General features: G+C 45.7%; 2 protein-coding genes across 4 annotated transcripts in view; both read right to left on the bottom strand.

Moving 5' to 3' along the window:
- Positions 1-146: 146 nt before the first annotated feature.
- On the bottom strand, positions 147-3,560 carry NDUFA11 (NADH:ubiquinone oxidoreductase subunit A11). Its single transcript, XM_032711924.1, has 4 exons — positions 3,425-3,560; positions 3,237-3,329; positions 1,201-1,323; positions 147-358 (listed from the first exon to the last, which is right to left on the bottom strand). Exons 1-4 carry the CDS (start codon positions 3,504-3,506, stop codon positions 246-248), a joined length of 411 nt encoding a protein of 136 aa, XP_032567815.1. The 5' UTR covers positions 3,507-3,560; the 3' UTR covers positions 147-245.
- A 3,950-nt stretch (positions 3,561-7,510) lies between these two features.
- Positions 7,511-16,524, bottom strand: part of RANBP3 (RAN binding protein 3) — a 48,511-nt gene continuing 39,497 nt past the window's right edge. For all 3 annotated transcript variants that reach the window (XM_032711883.1, XM_032711881.1, XM_032711882.1), the window contains 4 exons: positions 14,932-15,052; positions 13,581-13,723; positions 11,586-11,766; positions 7,511-10,676 (listed from right to left, as the gene is read on the bottom strand). In XM_032711883.1, coding sequence (XP_032567774.1) covers positions 10,633-10,676; positions 11,586-11,766; positions 13,581-13,723; positions 14,932-15,052 — 489 coding nt within the window. In that variant the 3' untranslated portion in view covers positions 7,511-10,632. The remainder of the gene's footprint in view (positions 10,677-11,585; positions 11,767-13,580; positions 13,724-14,931; positions 15,053-16,524) is intronic.

Raw genomic sequence — 16,524 nt, forward strand, 5'->3', positions numbered from 1 at the left:
ATGCTGAGACAGGGAGGCAAAACAACTCGTGCACAGAAATCGCTGCAGGAGGAGCAGACGAGCAGCAGATCCCACTTCCCCTCCAGCAGCTCCAGGTTTCTGCACCTCAGCCCAAACACCAGGAGCAGCCACACGACACCACAATGTTGTGACAACTCCTGGTTTGACCAAACCTTTATTACACAACGTCCTAAGTACACAGAGCATTAGGAAGCCAGCTCACACACAGGGAGGAAAGGTGACATTTACAGCTTGGGAGGTCCCGTCAGCCTCCAGCCCTCAATGTTTGCAATCTTCAGGAGGGCTGCAGTGAATCCCAGCCCCAGACAAGCCGTGGTGCCAGCGAAGTAACTGCGAGCTGGAGAAACATCAAACCAGAAAAGACCAGTTAGGGCACAAGTCCTGTGCAATTTATCTCAACAGACTCTGCCATTTTTCAAAGGCCCCTTGACCATCAGCAACACTGTCTGCCCAGAGAGATTGGAAAAGTAACCTTTTTATAAAATTGAGTTTTCTCACGCTTTTAGCCTGCAATTTGAAATATCAGTTTTGATAACCCACTGCCCCATCCCTTTCTGGGCAATCTTACATGGCTCATTTGAGTGACAAAAGTAACAATCACTGCTTTGAACTTTCATCAGGCTCATCAATTAGGACAAGTAAAGATAAATTCTATTTCACCATGATTACAACCTAAGTAAATCCCTCACTTCTTTAGGTTCAAGTCTGAATGCCTACAGAAAACAGAGCTGTGTTAGCATCTGCAGGAGCTGCTCAAGCCTGACAAAGGGCCACAGGAGCAACAGCAGCAGGACACAGCTTGTCCCTCAGACCATGTGAAGAATTCACAAGGCAGACATTAGACTGTACTTTCTGCGTAAAATAAATCACACTTGTTGCCAAGAAAACGTGTTTCCACAACTACATTTTTCATATCCTGCAATTTTCAGGTATAACTGGTAGTTCTAACTGGCAGTATTAGGTCAGTCCTGCTTTCATTCTGTGTATCACTTTACGTTCCCTTCCACGTCCTCCCTCCTGTAGCCCTGTTTATTTTATTCATGGAGTGCATGAATCAGAGGCTGAGATGAATCTTCACCAAAGAAGCCTGACACCAACATCATTTAACATTTTTCCCCAAGACAAAAGTTTCTAAAACCAGCAAGGGCTCATTTCATTGCAGGCGTTGTGCACAGTTACCTCTCGCTCCCACGACAGCTCCTGAGGCACAGCCACCAACAAAATAGTCCAAAGGACTGTGTGGCTCCTCCCGGACTTGGGCACTGAGGCAGGTACCTAAGCCAAACACAGCTCCCAGTGTAGCTGTAAACGAGAAGTAAAAAAACCAAAACAAAACCCTCAGTGACCCGAGAATTCACACCGAGCATGATTTTGACACTCAGAGTAGCTACAAGGGACAATGAAGATCTGCTTCCCATTTCCCAGGGACATCCCATCCCAGCCGCTGCAACGTCTCATTGTCTCATCATTGTCTCATCCAGCTCCCTGGGCATGTGGGTCCCCCTCACCTGGACCCCCAGAGCCCCCCCTGTCAGCAGGTGAGGCACCACATCCTGCCCGGTGATCGGTGTAACAGCCTTTCCCGAGGAGACAGGGGACAGCAGGGGGTACCAGAGGGGAGCAGAGGTGTCTCTGCAGCATCTCCCCAGACCTGCCCGGGCTCTGCACTCAAACTCAGCCCCCGGGTCCCTGCAAATCCGCCTCACTGAGCACTGCAGAGCAACCCCGATGTCTCTGCTCTCCCCTGCAGACCACTGGTCCTGGCACTTTCCTCCTCTGCCTGCCTGGGGCTCACAGTGATTTCTAGGTAGTAGAAAAATGGACTGAGTTTGTGAATTATTCTTTTTTTTGTAAACTGATTTTGAAATTTAATTAAGGATTTTGAATTGCATTAAGACACTGCAAAGTAGCAGCATCCTGTTCACTGAATTATGCATCTTGTCCCTGCATTGATACAGCTGCAAACTTTGGCAAAGAGCTGTGTCAGAAAAACCCAGGGGAGCTTCAACCACGTAGCTCTCCATCTGCAGCAGTCCCCTGAGCCCCCTGCTCCTCTCTTCACCGCTCACTTCCTCTTCTAAAGGCAATGCAAGACAAATACACGGTTTCTCCTTGGCTACAGAGCACGATGGGGAAAAAAACCCTCTATTTACTTTCCTTTTGTCACCAAATGCATTGCAGTACTTTTCAGTTTATTAGACACAACGCAGTTTATTATACACAACGCCTGAAAGAAATAAGTTTGCTTTCACTATATTATTGCCCATAAACTGGCTGGTAAACGTCTTTCTAGTCCAGCGTTCCCGGCCAAACCCCGACCTGGGGCCGGCGGAGAAGGGAACACGGACACCGTGAGGGCACGGAGGCGAAGCCGGGGGCAGAGCGGGGGGTCCTGGCCCTTACCCACGGTCACACTGTCCGGGGTCCTGGCCCTTACCCATGGTGACATCGCCCGGGGTGTCAGCCCACACCTGCGATCGCACTGTCCGGGGTCCCGGCCCTTACCCACGGTCACACTGAGGTCCCGGCCCTTACCCACGGTCACACTGTCTGAGGTCCCAGCCCTTACCCACGGTCACACTGTCTGAGGTCTCAGCCCTTACCCACGGTCACACTGTCCGGGGTCTCAGCCCTTACCCATGGTCACACTGTCCGAGGTCTCAGCCCTTACCCACGGTCACACTGTCTGAGGTCTCAGCCCTTACCCACGGTCACACTGTCCGGGGTCTCAGCCCTTACCCACGGTCACACTGTCCGGGGTCTCAGCCCTTACCCACGGTCACACTGTCTGAGGTCTCAGCCCTTACCCACGGTCACACTGTCCGAGGTCTCAGCCCTTACCCACGGTCACACTGTCCGAGGTCTCAGCCCTTACCCACGGTCACACTGTCCGAGGTCTCAGCCCTTACCCATGGTCACACTGTCCGGGGTCCCGGCCCTTACCCATGGTCACACTGTCCGGGGTCTCAGCCCTTACCCATGGTCACACTGTCCGGGGTCTCAGCCCTTACCCACGGTCACACTGTCCGAGGTCCCGGCCCTTACCCACGGTCACACTGTCCGGGGTCCCGGCCCTTACCCATGGTCACACTGTCCGGGGTCCCGGCCCTTACCCATGGTCACACTGTCCGGGGTCCCGGCCCTTACCCACGGTCACACTGTCCGGGGTCCCGGCCCTTACCCATGGTCACACTGTCCGGGGTCTCAGCCCTTACCCATGGTCACACTGTCCGCCGCCGCCGTCTGCAGCGCGGCCAGCGCCGAGCCGGGCCGCAGCAGGATGATGCGATACGCCGCCCCGACCAGGCCTGCAACACAGCACCGCCCGTCACCGCCCGCGGCCGGGCCCGGGCCCCGCTCGGCCGCCCGCCCGCGCCCCCCGCTCCCCCCTCACGCTGCCCACCCACGGCCGCGCCCACGCGCGTGGTGAACCAGGTCCGCTCCGCGCAGTGCTCGCCCTCGGGGCCGTCCCAGTAGCCCGCCATGGCGACAAGGGCACGGGCAGCGACCGCCAGAGCACGCGCGGCCCCGCCCCGCCCCGCCCCGCGGGGGCGCGCCCGGGGGAGGCACCGCGCGGGCACGAGCTCCGCCCCATCCACCCCCCAACCCGCCCCGTGAGGGGCCGGGACCCCCCGAGCCGGGACCCCCCCAGTCCGGGAACCCCGAGCCGGGACCCACCGGGCCGGGAATCCCCAATCCGGGACTCCCCGATCCTTGACCCCCCGAGCCGGGACCCCCTCGAGTCGGGACCCCTCCGATCCGAGACTCCACGATCCGAGACCTCCCGATCCGGGAACCCCCAATCCGGGACCCCCCCGATCCCAGACCCGTCCGGGCCGGGACCCCCCGAGCCCGGACCCCCCGATCCAGGCCCGACAGTCCCTGTCCCGCCCCAGCCGGTGCCCGAGCGCAGCCGTACGATCATTTTCCTAAAGGATTTCTACCCCGTGTTCCCGGTTTCCCCACCCGCAGCTCTCAGGCTCTCCGCCTAAACCGGGGGCTCTGACTCGGGGGGAGGTTGTGGCTTTGTTTTGTTGGGGTGTGTTTTTTGGTTTCAGTTGCTTTCTGGGTTTTTTGTTTTGGTTTGGTTTTGTGGGGGAGAGGGGTAGTGGGTTTTGGGGTTTTTTGTGTGTAGGGTCTACAACTTTACCTCTTGGATAATTTTTTATGAATTTTCAAGGATTCCATTTTAATTCTCTGGCTCTCTCTATACTGCTGTATGGTCCTTTTTCCTTCTGTAATAATAAAGATGCTTTGACACACTCAGGCTTATACCGATGCTTTTATGCATTTATTTTTCCAGCTCTTCACAGTTTGCTGATAAAAACAGAACTCTCTGCCTTCTCAGTGACACGTCTTCGAGCAAAGCTCTTCCCTTTGTTTTCCCGACCCTTGAAACAGCTCCAGTTCCAACAGCTGAGTGAAGTAGTCCACAACTGTATCGACGTTAGCTCAAGCTTTCTCTCACAGGGGAAAGAGAAATAGGCAGGTATGTGAAAAACACATTAAATGCTTGATTTCTGCATTTCCCAACATGTTTAGCCCCCCCCAACACCTCTTCTCTGGGACAGGAGCTCAAAACAGCTGGAGCTGGATGCTACTGCCCCAACTTATCCCAAGGAACAGCTTACGGTGGTTTACTAAAGGAAGTGGGTTTTAGAGAAGCTTTGCCCCTCCTGCAAAGCCCTTTCTAAGCACATAAGACAAAGGAATTTGTCACCTTTCCAGACAGCAGGATGAGAAAACCCTCAGCTCCAGGGCAGCACATGCTGCAAACGCTCCTTCCCCCGATATAAATACACGGAATCCACCAAATCTTGCTCCTTCCCTGATATTAATATGCAGAATCCACGAGTCCTGCACAGGCCAAGACTCTTCACCATTAAGTAACAAACAGCATCCTGGGCTCCAAGCAGTTGTTAAAAGCTCGTCTGAGTCTGTATCCCCAGGCAGATTTGTATCTCTTCTTTCACACACCCGGGAGGTGGGACTGACAATTCCCATCTCTCCTCTTTTGCAGCAGGTACAGTGCCTGGAGCACAAGACTCAGCACCCAGTTTTGTGCAGCTCTTCACTTGCCTCGTGGAGGGACCGCAGCCAACCTTGGGGACTGGCACACTGCAGGTAGGGGTTATCCAGCAGATATCCACCCATCCTCAGCCTGCAAGACTCTCCCAAGGCAGTGACTGCTAATCAGAGAACTGTTACAGTACGAGAGAACAGCTACCTTACTATAAACAGGCAAGTTGCAGGGAAAGCAACATATAATTATTGTAACATTACTCTTAAAACATCTAGCTTGGCTCCAAGTATTTAAACCACAGACAAACCCGTTTGCTGCTATAGAGTATTAGTCCCCTTAAACGGGGGAGTGGCTTGCCACGCTACTAGAAGCTACAAATAACCCGGGCTCCTTCTACCTCTGAAACGTTTTTAGAAATGGCAGAACCATCCAGCAGCAAATCACATTCAAAACGTTTCCCCATTCTCCCCTCTGGGAAGCTTTTTACAGGGCCTTGTCCAACAGATTTCCTATCTGCAGATGAAGTGGTCTGAACTCTCCAGAATCAGAATTTATCTTGTCTGCTAAATGGGCAACAGACTGAGCTGCTTTTCAGAGGAGAAGAGGAAAAGCCTTTCCCATGTGTACAGTCAGTACACAGATGCTCAGTAAGTGTTACCAGCAGCACAGGCTCAATGACACCTCCTGGTCTCTGGAACACATCACAGCACTCAGCTTTTCCAAGGCTTCATCAGAAGCTGAAGTAAAGCTACCAAAATTCGATCAGGAGTGGCTCATTTAAAACATATCCCACAGACATCCTTGGAAAAGGCATTCACTGCCCACCCCCTGCAATGGAATTACCAGTGTTCTCAGAGACAAATTCAGCTTTTGTATCTTTACAAAATGGAGTGCCCTGGAAAGGAGGTAGCCAAAAGGGAGCTCTGAATTCTATATTTGAATGAGATTTTTATTTACAGAAATTATCTGTGAGCATTTCTTTACAAGATACCTGTACCATCACCTAGCAGCGAAAAATCAAGACTGATTTTAACAGTCTAGTTTAGCAATTCTCTCTTGTACCTGTGCTGCTCTGTGCTGATTTCATAGGAGGAAAAAATACCTGTAAAATAAAATACCTTTATAAATTGCTGTCTGAATTTCTCTGCTACCCACACAATGGTCTGGAGTTCAGTTTAAGCAAGTCAGTGCACAGAAAGACCAAATAATAAGGGGAGAAAAAGCACACAGTGAAAAGTCAGTTTAATGAAATCTTGTATGACAAATTATGGCAATTATCATAACTGGAATTCCTAAAACTAGAGAAGTTTATGGGGAAACATGGTAAAATTTTCAAATATGTAACATGTTTCTAGAAAGGAAATAAACCATTTTCTACACTCACTGGGAGAGCAAGAGGCCAGTTGAACTGCAGAATGGGACATGTTAGGAACAGTCATTTCATAGCAGGAATACCTAAGCAATGGAATCAATTGATACCTCAGTGACTGGGAACAGGGAGAATCCATTACAAAGTTGGAGGTTCTTTTTAATTCCTGCAAGCTTCTAACAGTCTGGTCACCTCCCAGCTTGGTTCCAGTGGAGGATGGCTGAGGACTCATTTATTTAAATCATTCCTTGCCCTGTCTTCTCTGAAGCAGCAGGAACTGGACAACAGAAAGATGCTGTAATTACACATTTCCTTACCTTAATGTTTATATTTCCTGAGGGTGTAATCTTATATTTCATTTTATGGATAAGAGGTTTTACTTCTGGCTTCAGTGACACCACCACTAGCAACATTTTCAGAGACACTCAGAATACACTGAGTTGGAAGGGACCCATCAGGATGATCAAGTCCAACTCCTGGTGCTGTGCAGGACACCCCAACAATCCCACCATGTGACTGAGAGAACTGTTAAAATGCTTCTTGAGCTCAGACAGCCCTGGTGTTGTGATCACTTTCCTGGGAAGCCTGTTCAGTGCCCAACCACGCTCTGGGTGAAAAACCTTTACTTGAAATCCAACCTCAACCTCCCCTGACTCAGCTCCAGCCACTCCCTGGGGTCCTGTCACTGGCCACAAGAGTGAAGAGATCTGTACCTGCCTCTCCTCTTCCCCTCAGGAGGATGTTGAAGACCCCAGTGAGGTCTCCCCTCGGTCTCCTCCAGGCTGAACAAACCAAGTGACCTAAGCAACTCCTCCTAAGGCTTCCCCTCCAGACCCTTCACCATCCTCACTGCCCTCCTTTGGACAGTCTCCAAGAGCTTCATGTCTTCCTTATATTGTGGTGCCCAAACCTGGCCACAGGACTCAAGGTGAGGCTGCCTCAGGGCAGAGCAGAGCAGGACAATCCCCTCCCTGGACTGGGTGGCAATGCCATCTATGCCCAATGCCCCCCATGGCCCTCCTGGCTGCCAGGGCACAACGTTGACTCATCAGCAGGTGGGCTCAACTTTATTATTACACTCTGCAGTATCTTTTTTTCCCCCTGGAAAACCTGAAAGGCCGTGGCCATGTGGGTCAGCAGCCAGAACAGGCTACACAAGAATTGCCAACACCATCCATAAGTTAACAACAGACCTAAGGGGAAAGATGGAGCAGGAGTGTGGTCCAGGGGAAGGCAGCAGAGCTGGTCCCCACCCTCCCTTGGACAGCCCCTGCCCAGGACAGGAAACACAAGGCAGGGCTCAGAGTGTTTTCTTTGCTTCCTGGCACAGGTTTTAATGCAGTTCCCAGGTACATTTGGATGACAGTCTTATAGAGATCTTTTGAGACACATGGGCACTATCTGGTTTTGCCTGTTGCTGGTTTACTAAGGCTTAAAGCAGAGAGCTAAGTCAGGGTTTTGCTTTGGCCTAACTACATCTTGCTGGGCAGGGCCTGAACTCAACCCACAGCCAATTCTGTCAGGGGTGCACAGTAACACTTCCCTCTTCACTATAAACATTTATGCAAAGCTTCAAGCTAAAATGAAATCCGCATCAGTAAATAGTTGCTGATGGTTTTAGAATGCTCTAGGTGATTGTGTACCACCAAAGCCCATCAAAGCAAGCATGCTTATTTCATTTTTTTGAATCTTCATGCACCACCAATTGCATTTTAGGTAAAACACCTCAAAGTGAGACTCAGCATAGACCCCATGAAGTCTGGGACCAGGAAACAATGCCTGTTTTCCCCACAAATAGACCTGTTCACCAAGACACCTTATTAATGTTCTTTATGAACAACAACCTGCTGACAAGCAGCAGCTTTATGGTTCAAGGGTGTTTGAAAAGAGTAGTTTAAATCTGAGCACCTTAATAATGTAAAAAGATCCCAGATCCAAAATGCAGGTCACTCACTTGAAATCACAGAAGTTCCCCAGACCTTGTGATGCAGAAACGGTTGTGAGGTGGGTGCTGAAGAATGTGCTGTGCTCCTGTAAGAGCATGGCATGGTTTGGGGTGCAGCAACAGGTCTGTGCATTGTTAAAAACCCCCATAATTCTAAGGAGAAAAAAAAACCCCAAAATGCAAGAAGGTATGAGCAGGTAAAACCAAAGAAATCACAGATGCAGTGGCACAGCTTATCATTAGCCCTTTTCACTTCCCAGAAAAGTAATCCAAGATGTTCCTTTCAACTGGCTATCAGGAAAAGCAAAGCACTCCCCTGCCCCAACAGCATCAGTCTCCAACGATGATTAACAACAAATACAAGGGAAAAAACTTGTTTTTGACTGCCAGTGAAAAGTATGTTCCATTAAAACAGAGGCAATAAGGACTGTTCTGCTATTTGAATATTCAATTTCAAAGTTGATTTTGTGCTATTACCTGAGTTTCCATTTTCAATTCGTGCCACATTAAAAGAAAATGAAAGGGGAAGAAGCATTTAAGTGGTGCATTTTAGATCTCCTTAACCTACAGAAGAACAAGAAGAACAAGTGAGAAATTATCTACCAGTAAACTATTTATAAAGGAAGTAGAACAATTTGGGGAATTTATAGTGAAAGTGATCTGGTCACTGTCCTTGGTGACTACCAAATTCCAACTTTGCTGGACAAGAACATACTGTATGTTTTAATAACAAAATAAAAATCAACTTTCACACGAAAGGCTCAAAAGATTAAAAAACAAAAACAAAACAAAAAAAAGAGTTATGGTTACAGTAGGAGTACTTCAGAATTACACACAGGAAAACACATTCTTGCTTTTATTTTGGTGGAACAGAATACAATAACCTTCAGCCCAAACTACTCAAGGCTGGCAGTATTACCTTTTTCTTCATGCTGCAAGACTGAACAGGGGAAAAAGGAAACAGAACAGGGACAGGAAGGGTTAGAAGTTATATTTTCTATTTAAGGCCATTAATTCAGCAAGATATTTAAAAATGTCCTCAACTTTAAGCATGAAGAGTTGCATTGACTTCAGTTAGATTATTCACATGTAGTTAAGTCAGGCAAGTGCTTAAATGGCTTGTTGAATCAAGCCATTAAATGAGCTGCTTTATTATACAATTTATTTTAATGGCTGGCAGAGCTCATTACATGAGCCTATTTTATTCTTCCAAGGGCTAACAGCTATTTCCTCATCAACTTTTCTGAAGGTGTAACCTGTATGCCTCCTACACTTTACTGTAGCCACAGAAACATAATTTTCTAAGAAAAACTGTATGCAACATCTATTATTTATAGTGGCTTAGCTCTCCCTTAAATAGTAACAGAACAGTACAAAACAATAGTTTCACTTTTTCAACACACAAGAGCATCTTATTGAAAAAACTAAAATAAAAAAAAAAGTTTCACCACAATATAAATCCCCAAATAATAATAATGAAATGGGAAGAAAGAAAGGAGTTAGCAAAACATCCTGTGGGCTTTGAAGTCTCTTATTACTGCGTTAAAAAAAAAAAAAAGCTTTTCTGGTGAACCACAATGTTTTGTTTCTCTCTGTTTCCAAACCCACCAGACAGGGAACAGTGGTGCCCACAACCTCTGTGGGGATCGAAAGGTAAAAGCATAACCTGCCCCATCTGCAGTCCAAAAAGAGAAGAAACCCCAAAGGGCAGCCAGTGAGCATAGGAATTGGTGAGGACACGCTTTCCCTGCACAAGGGGGAGCAGAGGCTGCAAAAGCAGAATTCGAGTTGGAACCGCACCAAAAAGTTCCATTCGGAGGCGCCTGCAAGACACGAACTACTGAAGAAACAGTCAAAAGGTCCCAATGAAAAGCTGTGACAAGCTGTAATGTGCCATTTTAATTACAAGGAAGAGGGGGGGAAATGTTTGGGGTTGGTTGGGGGATTTTTTTTGTTTTGTTCTGGGGTTGTTGTTTTTTTTGTGTTTGTTTTTTTTTTTTTGTGTGTGTTTTGTTTTTTTTCCTGCTCATCAATATGATGAGCTTTCAACGTCCCAAACCACATTCAGGTAGTTTCCAAGTCTGCTTTTTTTTTTTTTTTTGTGTGGAATCTACTGATCCAGACCAAAAAAATCAAACAAACAGAACAGGGATGCACAGTTCTTTAGTCCTGGAGCCTTCGACACTGCCTGAAATAATCGCTGGCCTGGGGTACCCAGAGATGCCTGCAAGATGGTGTTCATAGCAGCCTTGCAAGCAGGTTGGCTCACATCTGCTATGTGCTGCCAACGTTCTGCCCATCACCTTCATCATTAGGACCTGAAACAATAAAAGCAGTTCTTGGTCATAAGAAAATATCTTGTTTCTTGCCTTACAAAAAGAGACCCGTCCCAAGCAGGCTACACAAATCTCAGGTTCAGGTGTTCAATAACAATGAGAACTGTAGAATTCTCCTGCCTTACATTTCCCTCTCCAGACTAAGGTCTGTCCACTGTGGAATTTTATGTTCTTCACTAATCTGGTTTGGGGATCCCAGTAGCATCCCAGAGCCTAAAAGCTCAGCTTCCAACCTCTTCAATCCACCCACTGCTTTTCTTCATATTCATTCCTCCTTTTTATCTGCAGTGAATCAGGACAGAGGACTGGTCTCTGCCAGAGGCTGGATGTTCTAAGGCACAGGAAAGCAAAGCACAGATGACTTCCAAGTCAAGAGTACAAAAGGAAGCCTTCCTCAAACTGAAGACTTAGTGCTTTTCTTTAAGTATGGTCTCCTCATGTACAATAAAAATCATTACACTCTTTCCATGCCCCTTTGTAAACCTTCTGCTTTGCAAACAGCTCTCTACTCAAAGGTCAGTCTGGATCCTGCCTGCTGATCCCAAGTAATCCCAGGTTTTATGTGCACCCTTGTCCATAGGGAAGACAAAAATGAAACTCAAAACCACCCCTTAGAAATCCTGGAAATGAAACAGAGCTCAGAAAACTTCAGCTAAACCATGGCATATAACTCAAGAGAGACCCAGTACAGGGGTCTTTTACCAGTTTGGAGAAGAAGCAAGAAGCAGCTGCATTCAAAAAGCCAATTCATGCCATAGTCCTACTCCACAGACACCTGTGAGAGGTAACAGGCCAGAAGTACATCCACCACGTACAGAGAGCACAGTCTGCTTTAAGGAATGACACAGAAAAATGCAGGGAAAACAGGAAACACTTGTCTGTCTTACTCACCACTTCCAACTGCTCCTGAAGGTGCAATGACATCATCATCACTGTCTTCCTCGTTTGACTGTGTTACCTCTGGCTCAGGTGCTACATTCTTAACTTCCTGCTCCTGTTCCACCCTGCTCCTCAAGGCCAAGATGCGATGGTGCAAAGCAGCAAACAACTGCCCTGTGTCTTTAGAGCTGGCCTGCATTTGTTAACATCCAGAAACAAGGAGGTGCAAGGAATTAGAATAAAATGCTGCTGACAGAACACACACCAGCCAAGCCAAATTTCACAGCACAGTTTTCAGTCTTCTCACACAGGGTTTTTCAAACCAGTCAGAGTGGGCTGTGACACACACAACAGGACACCAGACATACTGAACTCTGGTGGTGAGAGAACATTCTTCTGCTCAGCTCCAGCTTCCCCTGGCTAACATACCCCCTACCAGTTGATTTCATATAACCTTCTTCACCCAGAAACCACAGAGCTTTTCTAACACCTCCCAAAAGCTTATATTAAAAAGATCTTTGATGAAAGTCTTGCAGATTTTTCCAGGTCTGTCAAGCATTCAACTTCATATAGTAGTTAATCATAATCAAGTCAGTTAATTGTTTCAAGATGCACTGACATAAAATTTCAACATAAGATATAATGAGAAAACTGAATGAACAGTCAGTCTGATTTTTTTTTTTTTACACTCTGTTTGAAAGGGAAGCATTTGTGGCAACCTGTCCAAGAATATGTTTTTACTCTCAGAGGCACTTTATGCCTTCAATACAATCAATTATTAGGCCTGTTAAACTAAATATTTAATGGACATTATTTAAAAGGGAAACTTCCTTCAAATACTACAAAACTCTCGTCTTCACCATGTCAGTAAAGTCCTCATATTAACTACTATTACCACTACTCCAAGTCAACTGTAAGGTAACAATCCCACTTCTCAGATTCTTTCACAAAAAAATTGTTTCCATCCTCCCCATCTGTCACCTCTGTATCTGTGAAATTCCCTTGCAATGAGCTGTAATGAATAAATAATTCCAAGCAAGATACTTTTTATCAATACTAAAATCAAAAGTAAATAACCTGATGACAGATAAACTCAAGCTTTCAAATCTAGAAGAATACTGAGAAAAACTTATCCAGTAATTTCACTGCTTCTTCATCAAGGGATATTTGGTATCATTAAGTTCTACTCTGGGACTCCAGATCCCAGTCCTACAAACCTAAAGTCTCAGGGGAAGCTGACTGTTTGTTGCTGTTCTCTTAATTTCTGATCCCTAGGAATACTAATTCTTTTGCAACTCCTTGTGTCTCATCAGTGTAAATCAAAAGAACATATCTGGACCTCTCCAAATCTGTAAAGTGTAAGGTTGAGCAATAACCTCTTCCTTGCCTACTGTATGATGAGCTCTCAAGTGTTTCAGTAATTCTGAATGGCATTGCTGTTCCCCATTCAGCAAGCACAGCAATCCCTTTCACTACCCTGTTACTGCTTTGAATACTCTGTTATCTGAAGAAAATCCAAGTTAAAATGTGTTTCCCTTAACTATTAACACAATGTTCTTGACAGAGTTTTAGTGTTTCCCTTTCAGTAAGCACCTATCCATCCTCCCAGCTGTGACAGCACTTCTGTACTGCAAGTTCCAGCAGATCTAATTTCATTAACTATTGCACAGAAATCTATGAAATAATGCTCATTTTCCCTAATAGCAAAAACCAATCTGCATTAAACACTAGAGTCACAGTCTCAGTAGGGATGGAACAGTAGGTATGACTCTATGGGCAATTCTTTGGACAGCCTGGTTTCCTACAGCAGCCGTGGATGTGGCTTTTCTTCACAACTAGCAAGGCTTTTTGGACAAGCAAATCTGCCAAGCCCCTTGTCTTTGGGGTAGGGGTGATACTAAGACAGTATAGGGTGCAAAGAAAAAGGGGACTGTTACCTTGACTACAGTTTAAGCAAGCACCTGCTTCAGTAGGAAGGTTAAGATGAAACCAAAAACCAGTACTCACTGATATAAGAAAAACTTTAACTCCCTGGTCCTCTGTATCCATGGCAGTGATCCGGATGCTCTTCTCACTGGCTTTATCAATCTGCATCTGGGCCCAGAGCTTGGTATTTAAGATTAACCTGAGACTCCCCTGAGTCCTCATCACTAAAGCAAAATTACAAGATCAGTTAGGTGGAAAAAGACACATCAGGAAGCTCAAAACAGCCAAAAGAGCATTTTATTGTGTAAAGGTTTCAGTCTCTTTACAAAGAATATCAAGGGAAAGCCCTTTTGGGGCTTTTGTTACATCTGTTAATAAGAATGTAGGTTTATGCTGGTTTTGGCTGGAATAGGGTTCACTTTCTTTCCAGTGGTTGATATGGGCCTGTGTTTTGGATTTGTGCTCAACACAGGGTTGATGTTCTTGCTGAGCAATGTTTGCACAGAGCCAAGGCCTTTTCTGCTTCTCCTGCTGCCATGCTGGGGAGGGGGCTGGGGGATGCATGGGAGTTTGGGAGGAGACACAGCCTGGACAGGGGACTGACCAGAGGGATATTCCAGACCATATGACATCATGGTCAGTACATAAAATGGGGGGAAGAAGAGGAAGCAGGGGGATGTTTGGAGTGATGGTGTTTGTCTTCCCAAGTTACCATTATGCAGGATGGGGCCCTGCTCTCCTGAACATGGCTGAACCCCTGCCTGCCCATGGGAAGCAGTGAATTAATTTCTTGGGGTTTTTTGCTTGCATGCACAGCTTTGGCTTTCTCTGTTAAACTGTCTTTATGTCAATCCACAAGTTTTCTAACTTCTACCCCTCTGATTCTCTCCCTGATCCTGCTGGTGGGGGAGAGAGCGAGCAGCTGCTTGGGGGCTGCCTGGGGTTAAACCACAACAAGGCTGTTAAAGATTATCAGTCATGTCTAAAGATACTTAGTCCAAAGTCTTCTATGTTAATACATCAAAGTTCAGTGGTTGTATCTGAGCTGATAATCTCAGGCTAATGCACATTCCCATCAGCCTGAACAATCATGCACTATTCAAAGAGACTTTACAGGTAACCCATCCCAAAGGGCCCAGATGTGGATGATGTTACCATCCATTTCTAGTCAAATATTCTAGTTACTAAATACCTCCTCTTGCTTTTATGAGGAAAAAGGTAACTGGAACATTTGCTGCAACAGAAGGACATGGAAAGATACTCTCTTTGGAGGCAATGTTCATTAACTGAAGCAAAAGAAAAGGTCCAAACTCCTTCTGAGTTACTGCAGCTAAGACATCACCTAAAGGGGATGTTGCTGTGTGTCATGGAGGCATGCTATGAAAATAGCATGACTGTCACCCAGTATCTCATTTCCCCTGGTTCCTCTTACCCAGTCGAGACTGTAACGTTCCATCATCTGTTGAGGCCATATCGTTGAGTCTCAGGAGTCCTCGACCTCTTTCCACCCAAGACTGAGAGTTTTTATCAAATACAAACAGCTTGCACTGAATCTGTAACAGAAAACATCTCTGTAGTATAGTGGTTGATTGAAGTAACAATGTATTTCTTAGTCATCTGCAATTGGTTAAAAAAATATTCAGATTTCGTATTGAAATTTTAAATTGTTCACAGCTGTGGAAACCAAAGCAGTCACCCTCTCTTTTGCAATAAATTCCTCAAAATATACTGTCTGGTTTCATTAGATTTTATTAACAGAAGCTATATATTCTCAAAGAATACCTGGGTTCAAGATCAAAACAACAAGAACAATTTTCACAGAGGAAATTTAACATGATAAGAGACTGCCTTCAATCAGTCAATTCTTTTAAAAGCCTTAGGCACACATTGCACCACTGAAAGTGCTATTTGTTGCTGGAAAGACCCAGCACAGGGGGTCAGGAAAAAAAGGATGAAGAAACATGTTAGCTTGTGATCAATTCATAAAGCCTGACCCACACAAAGTCATGAATAATTGAGGTATTTCTACCACCTCCCTGTAGGGTTCATTAGTTAGAAAATTCAAATTTTTTCAAATGGTAGGATTGCTCCTTCTTCCATACAAGCTCCACTTTTCTTCCCTGCTGAACATGTCTGCTCTGTACCCCCACCTCTAACCCACCTCCACTGTCACTGCTGAGATTTCAGAGCTCAAACTGTCACCCCTCAAGTTCCCCACAGGTGGAGAAGATATTCCCATTTTCACTCCCTCCATTTCTTATTTTCTCCACCCCAGGACATCTAGCTCTGCATACTCTCTTTCTGCAACATTAACATAGTTCTGTACGTACAAGTCCCATTTGGAATTCTAGTGCACTACATTTCATAGGGAAAAAAGAACAGAAGTTTGGCAAGAGGTCTGTTAAGTTACAACATTCATGCAACTCAGTCCTCTGTTAAGTGTAGAGCTACTAAAAGCTGTGGTTTTCCTAATTGAAACAGGAGCCTCATCTCTTCAGTGTCTTGTTCAATTATGTGAAGCATCCAGACATTTCTGAATTACACAGAAACAGAAGTACCAGCAGAACTATTTAAAGAGCATTCATGTCTGGTAAAAAGAAGTCAAAGAAGACTAACATTATAGATGATCATTTTTTGCAAGTTAATACAAGTGTAACTGATACACATTAGTTACTGACACAGTGCAACTGTTTGGTGTCAGAATAGGCAGCTTGTCTAAGAACAAAAATCTGTCCTTAAAAAAGACCACAGTTCAAAATGCTGAGAAACTTAAAATATCTCAAGAAAAAAAAACCCCAACTATAATTGGAGGATAAAGAGAAAAGAGAAAAAAATTCATATACCACTTCATTTTACACAAAACCCCTGTATGTTCTTCTTAAGGATAATTAGAGTTAATAAGTACATTTAAGTTAATGAATAACTACAATGCTAAATAAATCAGGAGTCTTAAGTCATGACCAAATATCCTTCCAAAACATCACTAATTCAATTCAATACCTCAAGACAAGTTCCAAATGCTGTG

The sequence above is a fragment of the Chiroxiphia lanceolata genome, chromosome 27, assembly GCF_009829145.1.
Source record: "Chiroxiphia lanceolata isolate bChiLan1 chromosome 27, bChiLan1.pri, whole genome shotgun sequence".
Lineage (NCBI taxonomy): Eukaryota > Metazoa > Chordata > Aves > Passeriformes > Pipridae > Chiroxiphia > Chiroxiphia lanceolata.